Below are 20,919 nucleotides of genomic sequence, written 5' to 3'. Positions count from 1 at the left end.
CCGGAACCATAGTTATTTGCTTCAAGTGAGTAATTGTTTTTGGACACCCATCATGTCGAGATGTGCAATGGACTTTTGCCGTATTTCACTTGTCGCCGAATCATACAATGAAACCAGAATAATTGATTTAGACACCCGTCTTTAACTAGCTCTAAAATGGGCTTGCTTCCCATTTTTTTTGTAGGAGGCCTGGCTGAGTCCGCACCAATTTTCGGGGGAGAACCAACTCGTTTTTAAAGCCAATTATCCCTTGTCTTGCTTTTCATTTTTGTTTTTGACAATTATCCTTTGAAAGAGGCTTGAAATATAAACTATGAACCACATGCTACTGATCATTTCGTTGGTTCCACTATGTGAACCACATGTTTAATCAAGCTTTAATTAGCCACCTATTTAATTGCCTTTTCAATCAATACAAGTAGAACTGGAGGTGTGTCACGTTGCTAGTCAAGGCTTCTTTATGATCATTGCCATGCGTTTGTGAAGGCTGTGGGTGAGTAGACTTAGGACGGTGACTTTGACATATATGCTTCTTTGTCTTCTTACTGATCACATCACCGCCTCAAAAGATCTTTTAATTAAAACTTGCCATCTTTTGTCATACAGCAAGTTCTAGTTTAGATGCACCACCGCTTCAATTACACAATTAAGTTTGTCATATTTTGTCCTTTTTTTATCAGGTCACCGCTTCAAGAAAGAAAGTTCTCTTTAATTGGTTTCAAGACCTTCTGTCATTTGTATGCAGGAACCGTTCTTTAAAAGACTTTGACCCGCTTCGCTCTTGTCCACCACGTAGCTTTCAGGTGGTCTCAAGATTGATTGTACGAGAACAATCCTCGATGCATGCTGGGGTAACCCACAAGAAGGTAGCACAATGAACTTTCCAATGCTATCTATGACTGTTTTCACCACTTGAACTTGATCGAACAACTTTACATTTGTGATGCTCCTGCAATTATGTGCTTGCCGTAAGCATCAGATAGTTTGCACTCCTCCACTTTGTGTTTCTGCAGTTTAGCTATCTCATGTGAACATGCTGCTGACTTGTGATTGAAGGTGAGCTAAACCGAACACTCTGAAGTCTTGCGGCTGGAGGTAGGCACCCTTCTGTGGAGAGACGACCACTTTACTTTGGGCACCATTCTGGTGACGACTTCGCTGCAGGTGAAGTAACTTCTTACATCTGGCGCTGCACAAAGATCCCTCCGGAGCAGTTTCTTTGCTTTGTGAGTCGAAGCATGATTAATTTGTACTTGGCGTGAACCGGCAGCCCCAGGTTTCACTTGACACTCATCTTTGCCACCCATATGCAGGACGCACCGCGATACAGGCATCAAAAACAAGCGCAGTGAAACCCCCTTGAGTTGGACCTTGCTTTCGCCACCTATACGCAGGACGCACCGCAATATAGGCATCGAAAGAAGGTCGAGAATACACGGGTGAGCCTCTTCCCTTGCCGAAATATCTTTTCCTCCTCCATCTCTGTGAACGTGCTTTTTTTTCTTGGTCTCTTTAAACCTGCACTGTTTGTTAACACAAAGGCAAATGGAGGTGTTTTGTTTTCTGATTTTGGTGGGCAACAATGAGGGATTTGAGGCTTTGTGAGTTGTGATGGTGTTGTTGGCATATTTGGCCGGAGTGGTTTGTTTTCGGAGCTGTTTAAGAAGGATTACAGAGCCCACATGGAAATAGGCAGAGGCAAGTCTTTCTGCACTCATGGAGATATTAGCAACGATAAAGGGAGAGTAGCAAGGAAGACCATGAAGAAACGACCAGCAGGATACCTGAATATGAAGCTCTCCTGTCGTCGGGTTGTCGTCTCCAGGTAACTAGAACTCTTTACTCTCTCTTCCTCTTGAACGCTGCCTTCCTTTGATGCACAAAACTTGACTCACTCTTTTCTCTATTTCTCTCCGTCTCCCCCTTTTGTTGCATGTAAAGAGCTCTTTAAATAGGCACGTAGAAGAATAAGAGATCATGCAGGTTAACCCTGATTTTAAATTCGAAATGATCTTCAGATGATGATAACCACTCCCGCATTCAAACTTGCAACCGTGGGAATTATCCACAACTTCTAGTATGGGATTTGAATTTGAAAACTTGATACAAAATGAGTCATCTGATTGCTACCAGTTCAAATGATATCAAGTCGTGACTTTTGTTATCCTCGTTGGATGGATGATTTGAATATTCTTGACTTGGTCTTGAATACAATCACGTGATGCATGCATGATCTTCCTTTTCTTGTTTTATTTGAACTTTGAAGACAACTAGGACTCTACCTTCTTTGGCCATAGCAAACTTGTACAATTATCTACTTTGGAGACAATTAAGCTAAAAATACTGGACTCTCACTTTTGCATCGAACCAAAATTTTTTATTTTGGGTTTGTGAAATTTTCAGTCTCAACAGATTGTCTACCACTAACCTCCCTTGCAAGTATTGAAGTTCAAATACAAGTGATGTTATTCTAATTTCCCAAGTACCCTCTTTGCATCCGGATAAGACTACAAAGGCTTAAACACCTTTAATGGTATTAATTCCAACCGGATAAGTCTAGAATTAACTACCTAATAACAAATCATATTACCGGTTAAATCTCAATTCATTGTTCCTTGATGCATAAAGCTTGAGTTTAAATAATCATGCAAACAAATCAATCCTAGATCTAGGTGATTTTAACTCACAAGCTTCATATGCACATAGAGGATGCTATCATACTATCAATGCTCAAGGTTGACTACTCCCTAAATATTTTTTCATGCCAAGAACCCAGCACGAGACACCTCGGACTGGGTAGGCGTCCGCTGAGAGTCGCCCTCCAGAAGTCCGCCACTCTCCCCGCTACCCGAGCAGGCTCCTTCAACCTGACCAGGGGCGGTGCTTGTTGTAGGCGGAGCTTCCTTCGATGGCTGGACGACCGGCATCAACGCTTTCGCCCAGTCGATGGCGCCCTTCTGCTGCAGCATTTCCACATTAGCTAGGGCACCGGCCTTCGCTGCTTTGGTCAGCGCCTTCTTGTACTCCGCCGATTGCTTGTATGACTCAACAGCGGCGTCTGCAGCACGGCTCCCCTCAGCCTCTAGGCGAGCGACTTCACCCTCTAGCCGCTTAACCTCGGCCTGTTTGGCGGCGGACTCCGCGCAGCTTCCCCTCAACAAACAATTTGCAGACCATCCGGAGGTCCGTCTTGGCTAGGGAGTGGGGGACTCCCTGGCTGGCCTGGCAGGGGCCCACCCGAAAGGGTATAAAGCGTTTGCTCAGTAAATCCATGGTTGACAACGCATTGACGCTAATTATGCTGTTGCAAGTCTAGCGGAAGTAACGCTTCACACCGCCGATCAACTCCCCAACCAAGATTGCCCTCCTTGACTGGGGACTTGGGGGACTTGTACCTACATGTGCCAGAACGAGCATAATTAGCTATAATGAGCCACGCTCATTGTACCGCCAGAGGTACCAACTCCCACCAAAGGGATGACCCGCGAAGGCACGGCCAGGCAGGCTACCGCTTAAGCCCTGGACCGCCCCCAGATCACCGCTGGGGTTTTTTGTCACCCAAAGCCTGTGTGAACTCTTCTGGTGTAATGCCTGCTGCATTTACTGGTTTTATGTTGTAATTGTTGGGGACTGGAATCAGCTACATGGGTATAATTGTTTACACTGATGAAGACAGTTGTACCATTTGAGCTGTACTGTGAACTTGTACGGGGTAACTGAAACATGTGCATTACTGAAGCAACTACTATAAAAACAAGTAGAGTGGTGATGGATGCTTTGGGTTTTCGCATATGAAGATGAAAATAACAAATAACATCAAATGTAAACTAAAACATCAATTCATACAAGTTTGGCTAGGGCTTTCAACCCTAGCCCCAACAAAGTAACTACTCACTCATAGTCATACAAATTGGCATCAAATCTATAAAGTACATCAAGGTAAATTAAAGAGTTAAGGAAAGAATGAACTAGTTGAAGCTTGACAAATCAATAGGTAGCTCCTCCTTTGTTTTCCTCCTGCAATGATTCTTGAATCCTCCTTGATGATGGAATGAGTGGATGATGAAGTTCTTGTTGATGATTAATGAAAAGGTGATAAAGATATGATACTTCTTTGGCTAACTTTAAGTGGTAGTGATGGAGGAGTGGTGGAGGTGATGGAGTTTTTGGTAGTGGAAGATGGTAATTGTGGTGGTGGTGATGGAGTGGTAAGGGGAGTATGGGTTTTATGGATTTGGATTTTGGGAGGTGGATATGGAGGTTTTATGAAGGAGATGAAGAGAGAAAGAAGATGTAATGGGATAGAATGGGTGATGCTTCAAGAGTGTAATGAAGGGTTGTTTATATAGAGAAGAGAGAGAGAAGTAAAATGATAAATGAAAGCAAAAGGGAACAGCTCAAGCATTGAAGAATCATGGAGGTGGAGTATGAGAGTGGTAATAGATCCTAAAATTAAGGGAAATGGTTATGGAAGAGATGGAGTAAAAATAGGGAAATAATGATGAGCTATGAGAGTGTAGAGTAGAAAAAGATTTCTTAGGAGAAGATAGGAGCAGCTGCTTTCTTTATTGTGCATGGGAAACATGAAAATGAAGAGTGTTGGAGTGGTTTTGGGTCACCAAAGTCAAGATGACAAGCATGAGAACTTTCTTTTCCTTTCTTCCTTCAATTAAATCTCCACCAAGATTTTAGACTTTGCCTTTGACTTCTTCAAACCAAATGTTCATTGATAAGTGTAGATTATCCTGGTAAAATTTCAGAATTTATGGCACAATGGTTTTTCCGGAATTGCTACAGAAATCCATACATGTCCTCCTTTGCAGCTTTTTTTGTCTTTTAGGCATAAACTTGGACTGATCTTTTGAAGGCTTTCCACTCCGAAATAACTCTTGAGCTAATTATAAGAAATGATCTTTAGGATGTTTAGAATGGATCTGGAAAGTTTCAACTCATTTGAAGCTCGTTTGATTAGGCTGCCGCCCCTCCTTCCTTGTTTAGCTCGGTTTCTCCTAGCCGAAGTAGGAAAATGTGCTAAAGTTGACTTTTCATTTCCATGCTTCTCCATCATTTCCTAGTATGATAAAGAAAACAGAATAAATATTTATATAAATAAACACAAAGTTTAAGAAAAAGTACAAGATTAGGAAAATAATGGAATTGGATTAATCAATATTAAATTGGACTTTAGAACAAGTAATTTCCATGTTTTAGGGCAACAAATATGTATATGAATTATGATCCAACAACAACTCCCTAAACTCTTTAAGGGAGCTAGTTTCAATGAGCACCAATGACTTTAGTTACTTTGTTTATTTGCTATCATAGTTTATAGACTCATTTTTATTAAGTGAGCATTAGATAATTAATGAGTTGTATATCCCTATTTATCATCGTGGTATCACAACAACTTCTTGCGTATCTATTGATGGCAGAAAAAAGATATGTAATAGCCGTTTTGAATTGAGTAAACGATCGTTTTAGAATTTATTGAAAAAAAAAATCATGTCACTAATATGAAAGTACATTGGAATATAATTATTCTTTTTCTTTTCTGTTTGGGTTTGTGTGAAAGTTAACATCATGTTGTTGTGTTAGCTCGGGATCATTCGAGAATTCTGGCCCAAGCCAAGATGGTAATAGGCAGATTCAAATAACCAAATAGACCAATACCTACTTGGTTTGATTTCTACGAAGGCCCAACATTTCTTGTATGGGCCATCTGCTTCTTTCCTTCTTGGGCTCATTTGCAATGGCTCCTCAATTTGGTTACTTGATGTGATTGTGAGATGTGCACTGTACTATATACATATTCATTGTCAATGTCAAATGTGCATTTGGTTAATTGACTAAATCAGAGTCGATACATCAATCCATGTAGATAAAGAAAGAAAGAAAGAAAATCCACCAGCATATATATATGAAATAAACAAGCAGGTCACACCACTGATGATGGCTTAGTTGCAAGTGGGAGGATATCAGTCTCTTGGAAAAAGATTGAAATGGTCTAATTAATCAAACTTATGGATCGAGCTAGCTGGTTAAGCTTAATTACGCAAACCAAAAACATGGTCAATACATTAACTAATAGGCCTGCTTCCTTGTCCCTTATGATATTGTATCTTTCTAGTTATATATGCATCTTTCTAGTCAACTACGTGCACAGTGTTCTTTGAAGAAATAAATATCTACCTATAAAATGAAGAATCTCCTTTTGCAAAATGCACTGTGCTTTGGTAACTCACAAGAACCAAACTCTACGCAAGTGAGTGCTCGACAACACCTAGTGACCATTCCACTCGTAAATGCTTTTGTAAAGTGAGAAGAAATTCCCAATATATACTATATGCGTTTGAAATTCGATTCATAACCACCCATTATGCAATATGCAACATTTGAGTTGCATATACTTGAATAAGATAAATATGAACTGTGGAGCTATAAGCGTGAAGTGTCTAAACAGAGAAATCGATCATGAAAGGGAAGCACTAATTAATACTAGTCTACAATCACATGCTCTGCATGTGTAATGTGTAAGAAAAATTTTAATTGTAAAAAAAAAAAAGTTATGTGCAAAAGAAAATAGATTTAGTGGGTAGTTATTGCAGAGAGAAAATGGGAGGTTGTGGGATAATTTCTTTTCAATTTTCTTAATAAAATCTATTTTATAATTGTCCTATTTACCCTTGTGATTTAATTTGTTGTCAAAATTTTTTAATCTTTCAGGGTTAAATCTGTCAAAATTTTCAATTTTAGCTAACAAATCCTCTTCTCTTAATAATAGTATAGATATACCATTATGCAATGCATGCATCATGTTCCTATATGAACAGATTCAGCTTGAAAATATAGTGGCAAACTAAATATTATATAGATTTCTATATATTATTAGATCTCGAAGGGCATGTTATCATTCCCAGTTTTGGCCTTTTGATTTGGTGTAAAGAAGCATTTTATACATTAAGACCTCGTTTGTTTTGCGGATTTGAGGACTTGAGAAATGAAAGTTATTCATTTCCTTTGTTTAGTAACCACAAAGTCCGGAAATGCTTTCCTGACATAGGGGAAAGTTGAGAGTAAACTCATTCCACTCAAACTTCATGGGATTGAGTTTCTCATCCCATTTCCCAACATTAATTGCAATCATTTTGGACAATAATACCCTAGCATTAATTGCTTGAGTACCCTTGGTAGTGTTGAAAATTCATTCCAAATTGTTTTTATTTTAAAAATAGAACGGTATTATTGAAACATTGATATATTTTTACTTTTCTTTCCTGCACCAACTAAACATCGGAAGGGAAATCAAATGATCTTTCTTAGATGCTTTCCCTGCTTTAACTAACACAGGGAAAAAAATCTGACAGGAACTTTAGTTTTCCTTCCCCACAGGAAAAACAAGGGAATCGATTTCCATTCCGTGAACCAAACGAGGCATAAGTCACAAAGTTAATTCCGAAGCTAATCTGTTTGGTTTAATTTGTACTCTTAAGAATGGGGCTGGTTTGGTCAATAGATTAAGCTGCCCCATAAATAATATTAATTTGACCTAGTTTTACTCAATTAACTTATGATAAGCATGCATATATGCAACATCGATCTCTGTACTGAATCCTCTCTAATGTAACTATATTTGTAATTTTTTAGAAAATCGTGAGTTTTCTTAATTATTCTTGTGTTTTAGGCTTGAATGCTTAATGCTAGTCGGTTTAACGTTTTCCCCTGTAATTTTATCGTGCTTAACGTACGGTTTAAGAGTATGATGGACGTGTAGGAAAGACATAAAATATGATCATCGCTAATTCAGGTCAGATTGCGATAGCCCGAGTGCTTTGATAAATGATAAAGAAAGTTGTGGTCTAGGGTTCTCGAGATAAAATGGGTTGGTCAGATGTACTTGGGTTGATCTATACGCAAAACCACGCGTATATTGTTAATTAAGTCTTGACTTTCGCTTTTAACATCATCATCATACAATTAACGGCGGAGATGGAAGGCAGCCATTGTTGCGGTGCTGTCGTAGACGACAAGCAATGTTGGTGTGGAATCGCTTCCAGACCGCCAGAGAACCCTTTCTATTTTTGGCCTCTCTCTCTCTCAAGATGATGATCCGCCGTCATCTGACCCACCACAGAAGCAAAAGAAGGCGTCAGCCACCAGCTTTGATCCACAGATGACGTCGGGGGGCGAACTAGCTGGCTGGCTTTCGTTATTGGACGCTCTTATCTGTCCGGTGAAGAAATCTGCTACTAGTATATAATGCTTCGACGGTGAAACATAACGGAAGGTGCGATGGAAGGCCGGTCACATTTATTAATATGGATTGTATGCATGTGTACGTATTTGGATCCATGAGTAAACCAGTGTTATCTAGATCGCGGGTCGGTATGGATACATAGTACTTTAGTTATTTATGTAAGATATATTTACAAATATATATTATCCCCTTAACGTGTGTTCCGCACATGTCAATTGTTTTTTATTTTTTTATTTTTTAAATTAAAAAAGTTACAGTAATTTATCTCCTGATTTTGGAGAAGTTTCTCATTTTTTCATGGAAGGTATTGCAAATTTTTCAAATATGATATAATCTATTGACTATATTATCTTCATATAGAAATAATTTGTTTATTAATATTTATATTATGTAAGGGCATATATGGTAATTCAAAAATTTAACGATTCCCTTAATAATTGGCTTCAGTATATACGATATATATTTTTTAATTACTATATTTTAAAAATTAAAATTTAGATATTAGTCAATTATGTAATGAAGTAAAAAATTTTAAATTAATGAAAATAAAGTACACTTCCTTATTTTCTCCGTATATAGAGTTAGTAGTCAAATTTGTTTAAAGAAGGGCCAGTGCAGCTGCCCTTAAGCCTTGATTAATGAAATAGAATGATGCATGGGGGGGGGGGGGGGGGGGGGAGGTGCCTTAACCCCAACTTACAACTAGCGTCAAGAGAATATCCCGCAATAATAGCAGGAACATCTACAAAGATAATGTATCCTAACATGCAACAAATAGCAATGGTTGCACCTCTGGCAACTGCATTTGCTTGATGGTGACAAACCGGCAAGATCAATCTCACGAAAAGGATCATTAGTTGACAAATGAAATCAGCTGTCTCACAATATTGCCAATAGGAACTAAGACCGATGGCACTCTGTTTCATTGTGTCACTAGAAGGTTGCGTCCAGGCAACAACAACACGCCTCATAACTAGGACAGACAAGGCACACCTAACGTGCAAGCTGGGACAAAGCCCACCTAATTCTACTAGAGAATGGCATAAATTTATTTGAAAAACAAACCTACAAAGACTGAAATTGGCAACAATACTTATTATACCTGACGAAAGATCACAAGCCCACCATGAAAAGCCCAACAACCCAACTTCCCTTGCATCCTCCCCCGCGTGCTGTCGTACACGCACCACCATCACCATTAGCCGGACCACGCCTAGGTGGAATAAGTCCGCCGCCAGGCCCGCTACCCAAATTGTCCATGACTGGCAACCTTACCCGGTCAGAATGGCCACACCGTAACCAGCACATCACCGAGCCAACGAACCGGATCGCCATTGATGTCGATAGAGTAATCCACCAATCATCATTGTCCCGACCAGATCAAGGCAGGAAGTATTACCAGATTTGGCAAGAACCAAGCCATCGAACCTCCACCGAACCGCCACCGTAGCCGGAGCACCGTTGCCAGATCCACTAGCCATCATCAACTGTTGCCTCCTTGATTGACCGATCCGGCCATCTCCAGGTTTCCTTGACACTGGCGATTGCAGATTGTTTCTCGGTGGCAGACTGGGATATCTCCACCAACGCTCGTCCTTGTCCAAGCCTAAACTCCACAATGGTCCTTCACCGGTGGATTGCGAGAAACTACCTACCCGTCAGACAACGACGTCCCGAAGACGTGTCGCCGGACGGAACATGGAAACTGGAGCGGTTTACTCTTTCTTCGAAAACGAAACTTCTCCTCCGAAAAGTGCGGAGCTTTCTCACTAGTAGTCAAATTCTTATGACGCTATGTCTGTATGAGTATATGACCAATTTCTATCAGTTGGTTTGAGATTATAGAGCTTTAAACAAAACAAAAAAAAAATAGCAACAATAGAGAATTAATTGATTTAGATTAGTGTCATCAAATCTCAAGCAAATTGATTTTTATGATTGCAGAAGATAAAGCATCAAGTTTAACATTATTCTTATTTTGAGGCTTTCGGGTCACTGGATTATACAGTCAGGTTCGCGTATGCACCGCGTTGTGGGTCGTGCGTTCCGGATTGTGGGTCATTGGCAAACTCAACGATCCTGATAACGTTCGAGTACACGTGTTAAGAGTATTGTGTATGTAATTGTATCAAACTCTTGATCTTATACTTCTTTTGGAGAGCGCATTCATATGGAGAGCACAATTCAATATATTCCGAAATGAGCTATCTCATAAAAAATACATGAATCTCTTTTTTTTATTAGTCTTTACATAGAACAATTAAGAGATAAAATAAAAATTGGTTAATCAGACCAAACCGGGTGAACTGGTTCAGAGAAAGATGAAATTGGATATATTATTCGATATGGATAAGCATTGCAAGAATATCGATACCAACTTCCATTCAAATTCTATTTTGCCTTTCTATTTGACTTTGGCCTTCAGCAACGATCATGCTAAATTCTAAAACCATCATAGATTCATACTATTTGCTTAATGCGTAAATGTTAACACGGTTGGACTAATATGTCGACTTTGGTCGCATTAGGATTGAAATTGGAACAAACTTCAAAAAGGTTTGAGTTTTTATGATTAGGGTAAATATTGCATACCAACCGAACATGTAGTTGAGCTGGTTGGATGTGACTCCAATAAATTTCCCATTGGTAGCAAATTCACATGATCCTGGTTTCTCACAGTTGACTTGCAGACTGAACATTACACCCAAACACATGTGATGCTTATCCTCTTTTTCCTTTCAAAATTTCTTAATAAAGTTTACATAAGTATAGTAGATTATAAAATCAACTTCAAAAATATAGAACTCTTGCAACAAAATAGGTTTCAAAAAAACCTTCAGATATAGTGAAACACACGAATGGTGAAGAAGGGTCGCATACTCGCGTCCACCCTTCGTGTGTACTATTTAGTACAATCTTGATTTGGAACCTGCCCAAAATAAATAATAATCTCTTCATTAGGAAATGTGAATCCAACTCGGATATTTTTTCCCAAAAAGCTAAGAATGAGATCGCAAAATCTGGCCCGAGTCAAATTGGTATTCTCAAGTTGGTTTAACTTTCCGAGAAAATCTTAATAACTCGACTTTTATTTTTTGGGAATTAAGTATTCAGAATCTGATTTGTCCTTTATATACATCTTCATTCAGATGCGTGGCAGAAAGCGTTACATCCCATTGAGCTTTAGAGGGAACACAGACAAAACCAGAGAGTTTTCAGAAAGCTCATCTCAAAATCAGTGATATATCATTTCTTGTTAGCATCGTGGAGTTCTACGTTTACTTTTTTTTTTCTTCTGAATCTCCCTGAATTACAAACCCATCTCAGCTTTTTCAGCAAAGTTTGAATTCCGTGTGAGATTTTCAACAAAAAAGAGAGGGAATTGAAGGAGATATTGATGATCAGAAAATGAAGTTCTGCAAGAAATACCAGGAGTACATGCAAGGCCAAGGGAAGAAGCTACCTGGGGTTGGCTTCAAGAAGCTTAAGAAGATCTTGAAGAAATGCCGCAGAGATTTTCAGTCCGGAAATGACATTAATAATCATGCCGTACATGATCCCAGAACATGCCCTGACCATTGCCCAGGTCCAAATCTAATATAAACTCTGTTTTCTGATATTGAAGTTCTAAACTTTGATCCATTTCTGATATTAAAGGTCTTGTTGGGTCTGTTTGATTTCATGGTTATGAAATTTTATGGTGATTTGATTTGAAAATTTTGTGTTGTGCAGTGTGTGATGGGTCGTTTTTCCCTTCACTGCTCAATGAAATGTCTGCAGTGGTAGGCTTTTTTAACCAGAAGGCACAGAAATTGCTCGAGTACCATTTGGCTTCTGGGTTTCGCAAGTACATGCTTGTGTTCAAAGGCAAGCCTCGAGGAAACCATGTTGCCTTGATCCAAGAAGGCAAGGACCTTGTCACTTATGCTCTCATTAACGCCATTGCGATTCGAAAAATACTCAAGAAATATGATAAGGTATAGAGATTTTAAATCCAAGTTTTGATGAATGTGTCATGGTTTGTTTTGTTGTGTTATGCTTGATGTTTTTGATTGACTTTTTGGTAACAGATTCATTACTCAAAGCAAGGGCAGGCCTTTAAGTCACAAGCGCAAAGTATGCACATTGGAATTCTTCGAAGTCCTTGGCTTTGTGAGCTTATGGCTTTCCACATCAATTTAAGGCAATCGGAGATCAAGTCGGGGAAGAGACCGGCATTGTTTGAGGGATGCTCTCTTACAATGAATGATGAGAAGCCGTCTCTCACCTGTGAGCTCTTTGATTCGGTCAAGGTTGATATTGACTTGACATGTTCTATATGCCTGGTGAGTATCCAAGGTTTCATTTGTTTTAAGAATGTCCTGCATATCATGCATTCTTGACTGCATATTTTTCTGGACTTGACTTGTTCTATATGCTTGGTGAGTATGAAGGTGGCTTTTCTCGTTTGTTTCCCCTTTTGCAATCTCTGAGGCATTTGGTCGTGTATCTCGGAACGCATTGTTAGATTTGTGCTCTGTTGAAAAGTCTTAGTAATTAATGTGGTCAAGTTGCAGGACACAGTTTTTGATCCAGTTGCTCTCACTTGCGGTCATATATTCTGCTACTTATGTGCTTGCTCGGCTGCATCAGTGACCATTGTCGATGGGTTAAAGGCTGCTGAGCCTAAAGAAAAATGCCCTTTATGCCGAGAGGTCAGTAATTCTTGGAAAATGCCCTTTATACACTCATTTTCCAATATGTAATTCTTGGAAAATTTACTGCCTCAAATTGAAATCACATATTGGTCTGTAATGTGATTGTGTTTTCCATTTCAGGCAAAAGTTTACCAAGGTTCTGTACACCTAGAAGAGCTTAGCATTTTACTCAGCAGAAGGTATGTTTGTGTCCATTATATGCAACACTATGCATAAATATGATCAATGGCATTACAGTTTCAGCCTATGCCTAATTGCCTAATGCAAGAGTCTCATCCTAGTTCTGTTGAAAATTAAACAGCTGCCGCGAATACTGGGAGCAGCGGATTCAGACAGAAAAGGTGGAGAGGGTTCGGCAAGCAAAGCAGCACTGGGAATCACAGTGCCGGGCATTCATGGGCGTTTGATGTGATTAACTAGTTAATTCATTTTAGAGCTAGGCTTAGCTTGTGAAAATCCACTAACTTCTTGTTTTTGGATGTTGCTCTGCTTACTTCTTCCCCTGTAGTCTTATTGATTTTCTTTTATCTCAATTGTTTTTGAGGTGCTTAAGGTTATTCCCATTTGCATTACTTAACATCTGTACTTCTTTCTGTCGTGTAATGGCAACAAAAGAAGCTAGCTTCTTGTCCCGACTTGCAAGAATCGCAGGTTCTGAAGCTGTCATAGTCATCCTCAGTAGTCCTTTAATTTCAGCGCCCTTTTGATTGTGTAATTGTACTGTGTCATTCTAGAGTTAATTATCTAGCATATGATTTTGTTCTATGTGTACAGTAACAACATTGAGCAAAATGCTTACAATAAATTCTTATTCCCCTCTGAGTTCTTTAATTTTTAATAGGATTTCGAAAAAAAGATTACAAATTGACGATAGTTTAAGATCGCTCTCTTTTTTTTTTTTTTTTTGGTCAAATAAATTCATTCATTAGATGAAACCCATATTACAAAGGTAATACAGAAAAGTAGGAATCCTAGGCCCGAAGACCCAATAGACAACCCATAACCTAAACTAGAACTAACTGACAAGCCGAGGCCCAAAATACCAGAAAACCTAGATCTAAAACCAAAGTCTTCGCTGCAACACAGGCTGGCCGCCGTGAGTACCACCATGGCCAGATGAGCTCCGACAGAAGCTTGACTTCCAGAGGCCAAATAACTCTCCACCATCATTCTCCACACTGAAATTGCATGCACAGGAAGAAACAAGAAAAACAGAGAACTTAGTAAAGGTCGTCATGGAGGTGGAGACCACCATGCATCACAACACCACTGGTCCGGCGATGTCCACACACTGCGGTGGCTTGCCGGTACTGTTGCAATCATCAGGTGTGAAGTTAAGTGAACAGATCCCTGTCGAGACTCCAAGGGTTGGAAGTGAAGATGGGGTTGTGGAAAAAGAGAAAAGTCGGATGAAGGTGAGAGGGTGAGGTGTCTGAGATGGAGGAGGATGGGAGGTTTGAGAATAGATCTGGAAATCTGATGAGAAATTGGGCAAGCACAACGAGAGATAAAATGGAAAAGAGACATGAAAAGATTAAAGACTGAGACCAAAGCTCAGAAAACCTCACCACAAAAGGGTGGAGACGCACCACTGAGGGCGGAGAGACTGGCGTTGCCGACTCTGAAATCGGCAGAGAGAGCGAGCTGAGAGAGAGAGAGACCACCCCCAACTCTCAAGCCGTCGATCTAGATCCGGAGGGATCAAGATCTGGGCAAGAGAGAAGGGGGAGGGGTGATGGTGTTTTCAGATCTGTTTTCTCTCTCTAGATTTTAGAGAGAGAGGCTCTCGGGTGTTTTCTGTATAGGGTTGCTAATATGGGACATGTGGGGAGAAAATTACTACTGTAGTTTAAGATCGCTCTCAGATCTTTTTTGTAATTTTTTTGGTCGAAAAAAAGAAAAAGAAAATACAAAAATATAAAACCACCCAGAAGCATTAGCCACTGCTCAAATTTCTTCAGTAATCAAGAAAATTTCTTGATAAGAGCCAGGCCTCTTAACATGTTTTGAATTGCATCATCATCATCATGCATCCGTCGACCTTTGGTCTTCAGAGTTGGCACCATAGCAATAGCTTCGTCAACTGTTTCAGTGCAGAGATTGCCAAGAACACAGAGCTCAAACTCAGTCAATTGATAATTACTAAGGGTTTCTCGCACTTGTCTGACAGCATCAGGATTCTTGTAGCGGCTAAAGCGCTTCACATACTGCAGCGACTTGTCAAATACTTGAGAAACTGGGTTGTTCTTGGGATCATCAGCTATCTGTTGAAGCTGCGCCAACCTGTGTTCAAGAATCAAAGAAACTTCGCAGTTCATTAGACACTTCGCCTTTAAGAACTCATCCCCGATTTTGAGCTCGGCAGCGTTTTCTTCCTCCATGTTTGCTGATAAATTTCAATTTGTGGTTAGACATCGATCCATGTTCTATTGTATGTTTATATATAAGAGTACAAGAAAGGAAACCTGAATATGCCCCGAGAGTATTATAAAACAACTAGGAAACCTACTCCTTGTGAGACACGGAAGAACTACAAGAAAACTGAAAAAGAATAACCACAAGTTATTTCTGTTGATCATAGATGGGCCACGTGGCTTCTTTGCTTGTATTTTCCATTTAAGTCCTGCATCATTTAGAATAAATAAAAAATAAAAGGTTTAGTAATGAACCATAAATAAAACTAAACCATTACCGAAGACTTGTTTGTTGGCAAAAGTCTCCAACATAGAAAATAAAAAGACACATTTACCTATAATATGTTCTTCGGCAACAATCGCCCATAAAAAGTTAAAATTAAAATAAATGCACCTCTATTTAAAGCCTTGAAAGAGGGAAAGAAAAACTTATTACTTTTTTTTCTTCCCCTTTTATTGAGATCACACGATTCTTTAAAGATTTATAAGTTCCATTGACTAATCTGTACCGGAGGGAACACGTCAGCCTACTCCCTGGTTACCAACTCCAATCAGTGTTAGCGAGATTTGAACTCAGGTGTGGGGCCACACTTAGAGACTCTTACCAACTCAACCATCCGTAGTGGTTAAAAAAAACTATTACTTAAACATACCGTAAATCTGTCTTTGCTTATTAATGCTTTTGAAATAATTTTCTTTCCATATTATTTAATTATAATTGGTTGTGTGTCTTGTTACACCAAATAAATGAATTTTGGATAGAATACAATTACGAGCATTGACAAAAGAAAATTCAAACTTTTTTTTTTTTTAATAAAGGGTTGGTGCGACTGCCCTCAAGCCTCGATTAATGAAATTGTCGAATACAAAGGGGGGGACATTGAGCTTAAACCCCTGATTACAATAAGCATCTAGAATATTTTCTGAAATAATATTAGAAATCTCCACAGAAGACTTGTTTTCTAACAAGAACAAACTAGCAAAGAGTGCACAAATAGCGACTTCATTTGCTTTAACATAGTAGTGACATAGCGGAAAGATAACTCGATATGTACCCCGAGTACAACATAGCATAATTACCAGCTTTAGCACAGCTTTCCTCCTATGTTGCCGCTGAAAAGTAAATTCGACGACACTTAGTCTCACCATGCCACTAGGCGGTAGCGTCCATTTGACAAAACAAATAAGTCACCGCTGACCTAGAGCAGACAAGGCGCGTAGAGTGCATACTCAGGCACATAGCCCGATTAGGCCTACACAATATATGTAGGATTCTATTGGTCGCATAAAGCGCATCCAACCTAGATAACTTAACAAAATAAGAATTGTAAAAAATAAAACAGCTTAGGCCAGACCCAAACAGTGGGCCGGACCCAAACAACAATAAAATATAAATATAACATTAAATAAATTTAAAACCAGAGCCCAAGCCCAGGCCCAACAAGGAATATGCAGGGTTCCAGCCAAATCCAGCTACACCACAGCCATACCAACACCGCGCCTCCGTCGTGACCCGATCTCTGTCCAGAGCCCAGCCACCATAACAGTCAGATCGTCGACCAATCTGGCCCCCAGAAACCCAAGCACCGGTGAAGACACCGAACCACAGAACGACACCATGGCCTCAACAACGCAAATCCTCCACCTCATCCCTCCAGACCGCCTGTCCCCTGCCTCCCTTGCCAAGCCATGCTGTCTATTCCATCATCCAACACACTCAACCCTAGATCTGAACGGATTCGATTGGGATCGAGTGGTTCCATCTCCTCAACAACAGCCAAAACTCGGCCAACACCATCTGAGAGAAACATTGCCATGAAGGCCAGAGCCCGGCCGGCTAACGCGCCGAAGAGGCCAGAGGCTCGGGCCTACTAGGGTGCGCCGCCGGACGAGAGAAAGTGTTAACGAGGGGAAACCTCCAATAACCTTAAATGTTGATGTATGGTTGTTTACAAATTCAAACTATTTTACTTCGTGTAGGATGAATTGTTTTTGCTCATGTAAGCTTTTCAATAAATAAACTTCAATGTAATATTGAATGATCCTATAGTGTAAAGTTCTTATGTAAATTCCGTTCTTGGCCTTACTTCTAATGAAATCTGTATGATTGTATTTTTTTCTCGAGAAAAAGAAATATTATACAACTTATACTCTGATTCAAATCATGTATTTTTCTATAAGTTAAATATTTAGAATATTCATGTCCCAAAAAGAAAATTAGAAATAAAAATAAACCGACCTTTGATAACCGACTCTAAATAAGATTTTCGTTGTTTCTTCCCGTTATCGACCAGAACCTTCCCAGTTGGGACAGAACCCTAATCCCCAAATCCATAGCAATCCCTAAATCCTGAAAAATATACCTTTGGCTGATCAAAATGGAACAAGACTACCACGGCTCCAGAAAACGCAGGAGACAAGACGGCAACGTCGATGACCTCACCAAGCCATTCAATTTCAACAATGGCGATGGCCTTGGTCTCACTGCGGGAATCGGGATGAAGATGCTGAAGAACATGGGCTACAAAGGAGGCGGTCTTGGCAAGGACGAACAGGGAATGCTCAACCCCATTCAACCCAAATTGAGGCCAAAGAATTTGGGCATGGGCTTCAACGACACCAAAACCAAGCTGCCCAATTTGCAAGAAGAATCGGAGCCCACAAAGGCTGATGTTCCTCCTCCCACCACCACCACCACCATGCCAACTTGGAAGAAGAACGTAATTAACAAGCAGCAGAAGGATTTCTGTTTGGCAGAGTTCTTGGCCCAGAAGATGGAAGAGGAACAGAATGTTGAGGCCGTCGAAAATTCGGAGAATTTGAATGCTCAGGAGGAAGATGGTGATGATGTTCCGATGCCCGATTTGAACAATGAGATCAGTGCTCTTTTGAACCGACTGAAAGAAGCAAATTCCATGGGAGAATTGACACTGGAAGCGCTGGGCAAGGAGTTTGGTGACATTCGGAGGAGTTGCACTGACCATTGTAAGTTAATTAACTCGTCTCGAATTGTGTTTTCATTTGCAAAGCCTCTGTTTAACAAGATGTTTCAGGGTTGGGATCCTCTTCAGAATCCATGGCATGGTTTTGACATTGTGTCCACCTGGAAGGGTTTGCTTCATGGAGAGGGGGAGAGAGAGGAATGTTATTATACCCAATTGGTTAAAGAGGTTGTGTTCTCTGAGGTGAGGATGTCTGGCCTCAATAGTTGGCAGGCTGAGGACCCCGAACCAATGCTCGTGTTTTTGGAGTCTTGGAAGGAGCTACTGCCCACTTCTATTGTTCATGACATATTGGATATGGTGGTCTTGCCTGAATTGAAGGTTGCTATACAGTTGTGGGAACCAAACTTGGGAACTGTTCCTATCCATTTGTGGGTGCATCCATGGCTACCGTTACTGTTTGAATTGGGAGACAAGTATCAATTGGAGCTGGAGGAGTTGTTTGGAACAATGAGGTTGAAGTTGTGCGATTTTCTTAGCTCATGGCACCCGAGAGATGGGTCTGGTTATACCATAGTGTCACCGTGGAAAGCGGTGTTTGATTCTACCACTTGGGAACTGCTTATGCGTAGATATGTAGTTCCCAAGTTGGAGCTCGTGCTACTAGAAGATTTTGAAGTGAACCCTTTAAATCAGAAGCTTGATCAGTTTAATTGGGTCATGAGGTGGGCTTCTGCTATTCCTATGCATCTGATGGTCAATGTGATGGTGAAGGGCTTCTTCCCGAATTGGATAAAGGGTTTGCATTTCTGGTTGAAAGCCAATCCGAACTTTGAAGATGTTGCGGATTGGTATAGGGGTTGGAAGGAACTTATCCCCAAAGAGTTTCATGCGAATGAAAGTATTCGTTGTCAGCTTGAGCGTGGTCTTAGTATGATGAACCGGGCTGTTGAGGATATGGAGGCTGCTCAAGCTGATTTGAAAGAGAATTTTAGGGTAGTTGAAAAAAGGCAGGGGAAAGCAGTACCAGCAGCCCAAGCAAACTTCGGCGGCCAAACCAACATGGATGGCATTGATCATGAGATGAATTTGAAAGAGAATGGTAAGATTGATCAAGTGCAATTTGAGGCAAAGAAGAGAGCAGCAGCTTTTCTAGCCATTGCGAAATTGGGCAGCACAACTGACGTGGATGACATTAGTCATCAAATGACCCTGAAAGATGTTATTGAAGCTGAGGCGCAGGAACATGGCTTGCTATTTAGGCCTAAACCTGGGCGAATGTTTGATGGTCACCAGGTATACGGCTTTGGTAACATAAGCATAATGGTGGACTTTCTAAAGGAGAAGATATATGCCCAAACAGAAGCGACGTGGTCTCTTGTGTCCCTTGAGAGGTTACTTGAGTTACACAAGAACAAGGAGACGATGAGTTTCTGAACGAGGCCTCTAAACACTTGGAATAGGAGGAACTCAGTTTTTGTCGACACCAGCATAGATTAAGAGCTGCTCGTTTAACATGGTGGTGTAAAACCTACATAATATGATAATGCTTTCGTAATTTCAAATGATTTTGGAGTGATTGTGCCCTGCCTCTGGCAAATACATGAGAATTGATTAACTGTTTACATTATTTGGTTTCTTGATCTGTTCATAACGTGTGAAATCAGATTCTGGAACCCACTATTGATTGACCTGCCTACACATACTACTCGAATCATGTGTCAAAATCATACCGGCCTACTTCAAAGTATCAGGAAGCTTGAGTTTGGCCCTCTATTGAGGCTTCTTACTTTTGCAGTCCCTGATGAGCAGCTTCAATCCTCTGTTCAAACTAACTTGCTGCTAGTGGATGGAAAATTGACTATCTGGCTCAAATTTTTGACTCAAACGGATTATTTATAAAATTGCATGCACTCATATAGGTTGCTTTTAACAATAATAACCCTACATAGTACATGAACATGCATATTATTTACCCTCCTAGAAGCAGAGCACTTAGAGGGGCACAAGTCACTACAAATATGTATAAGCCAACTAGCCAATACACATAAAATAGATATGACTTTGCTTCAACTTACTTGCATGAGAACCGAAAAGCTTATGGCTGTTAAATAGGTTTTCTTAGAACGAAGCTAAGCAAACGACGTAGCTTTCTGAGCATTTTGTTAAATGGAGTTCTGATATTACCATTATTATAAACATATATAAATTATAAATATATATATATAAACTAATGAAGGCTTTCCCCCATTATGAATGTATAAGATCTAATGGACGAAGGCCACTTCAAAAGGAGCGCATAGCAGTTTGACATCTAATTGGCTACACTTCTCACGGAATACTATTTTGCAATGGCCAAGATACGTGGGCTTTTTAGAAGTTATCTGTTTCAAGCTACCATGTGCGTCCAATGAGAAGATTGTGTGAAGTGCTTTTTTTTAAAGAGGATAGTCGAGCAGACAAAGACAAGTTTAGATGAAGTGTTCCTCAATGAACTAGAAGAGGTGAAGCTGTTCCTGTTTGAAATGATCAAACAGATGTCTAGCTTGGGTACTGTAGCATTTGACGGAATTAATGAAGGCAACACAATTTTTATTTGAATGATGTGCAGA

The 20,919-nt window shown here is 40.0% G+C and overlaps 3 protein-coding genes and 1 long non-coding RNA gene across 6 annotated transcripts; 3 read left to right on the top strand and 1 right to left on the bottom strand.

Annotated features, from left to right (window-relative positions):
• Positions 1-729: 729 nt before the first annotated feature.
• LOC121050219 lies at positions 730-2,057 on the top strand. 3 transcript variants are annotated; one of them, XR_005802388.1, is made up of 4 exons: positions 730-866; positions 1,057-1,439; positions 1,542-1,825; positions 1,942-2,057. It is a non-coding gene; the product is annotated as an uncharacterized LOC121050219 (long non-coding RNA). The 3 variants fall into 3 exon arrangements; XR_005802389.1 differs by lacking the exon at positions 1,942-2,057 and having other exon boundaries at positions 1,057-1,226; positions 1,314-1,439; positions 1,542-1,920; XR_005802387.1 differs by lacking the exon at positions 1,942-2,057 and having other exon boundaries at positions 1,542-1,920.
• A 9,023-nt stretch (positions 2,058-11,080) lies between these two features.
• Positions 11,081-13,714, top strand: LOC112172347 (probable E3 ubiquitin-protein ligase BAH1-like 1). The gene is made up of 7 exons (XM_024309647.2): positions 11,081-11,292; positions 11,404-11,840; positions 11,987-12,231; positions 12,325-12,579; positions 12,811-12,948; positions 13,072-13,130; positions 13,253-13,714. The coding sequence occupies exons 2-7, from the start codon at positions 11,663-11,665 to the stop codon at positions 13,356-13,358; spliced, it is 981 nt and encodes a 326-aa protein (XP_024165415.1). The 5' UTR covers positions 11,081-11,292; positions 11,404-11,662; the 3' UTR covers positions 13,359-13,714.
• Positions 13,715-13,840: 126 nt separating this feature from the next.
• On the bottom strand, positions 13,841-15,423 carry LOC112172348 (DNA-directed RNA polymerase II subunit 4). The gene has a single exon (XM_040508797.1). It carries the CDS (start codon positions 15,330-15,332, stop codon positions 14,916-14,918), a length of 417 nt encoding a protein of 138 aa, XP_040364731.1. The 5' UTR covers positions 15,333-15,423; the 3' UTR covers positions 13,841-14,915.
• Positions 15,424-17,629: 2,206 nt separating this feature from the next.
• On the top strand, positions 17,630-20,224 carry LOC112172684 (septin and tuftelin-interacting protein 1 homolog 1). The gene has a single exon (XM_024310131.2). The coding sequence runs from the start codon at positions 17,744-17,746 to the stop codon at positions 19,742-19,744; it is 2,001 nt and encodes a 666-aa protein (XP_024165899.1). The 5' UTR covers positions 17,630-17,743; the 3' UTR covers positions 19,745-20,224.
• The last annotated feature ends 695 nt before the right edge of the window (positions 20,225-20,919 follow it).

The sequence above is a fragment of the Rosa chinensis genome, chromosome 6 (genome assembly GCF_002994745.2).
Source record: "Rosa chinensis cultivar Old Blush chromosome 6, RchiOBHm-V2, whole genome shotgun sequence".
In the NCBI taxonomy this organism is placed as follows: Eukaryota; Viridiplantae; Streptophyta; class Magnoliopsida; order Rosales; family Rosaceae; genus Rosa; species Rosa chinensis.
Note: the sequence above shows the minus strand (reverse complement) of the source record. Positions and strands in the feature narration are given on the sequence as shown.

What these genes read in the sequence shown, in the direction of transcription:
- LOC112172347 (XM_024309647.2), top strand. Translation starts at nt 11,663, where the DNA reads ATGAAGTTCTGCAAGAAATACCAGGAGTACATGCAAGGCCAAGGGAAG. An exon ending in ATGCCCTGACCATTGCCCAG is followed by an intron (nt 11,841 to 11,986) that starts GTCCAAATCTAA and finishes TGTGTTGTGCAG; the next exon opens with TGTGTGATGGGTCGTTTTTC. An exon ending in AATGCCCTTTATGCCGAGAG is followed by an intron (nt 12,949 to 13,071) that starts GTCAGTAATTCT and finishes TTTCCATTTCAG; the next exon opens with GCAAAAGTTTACCAAGGTTC.
- LOC112172348 (XM_040508797.1), bottom strand. Translation starts at nt 15,332, where the DNA reads ATGGAGGAAGAAAACGCTGCCGAGCTCAAAATCGGGGATGAGTTCTTA.
- LOC112172684 (XM_024310131.2), top strand. Translation starts at nt 17,744, where the DNA reads ATGGAACAAGACTACCACGGCTCCAGAAAACGCAGGAGACAAGACGGC.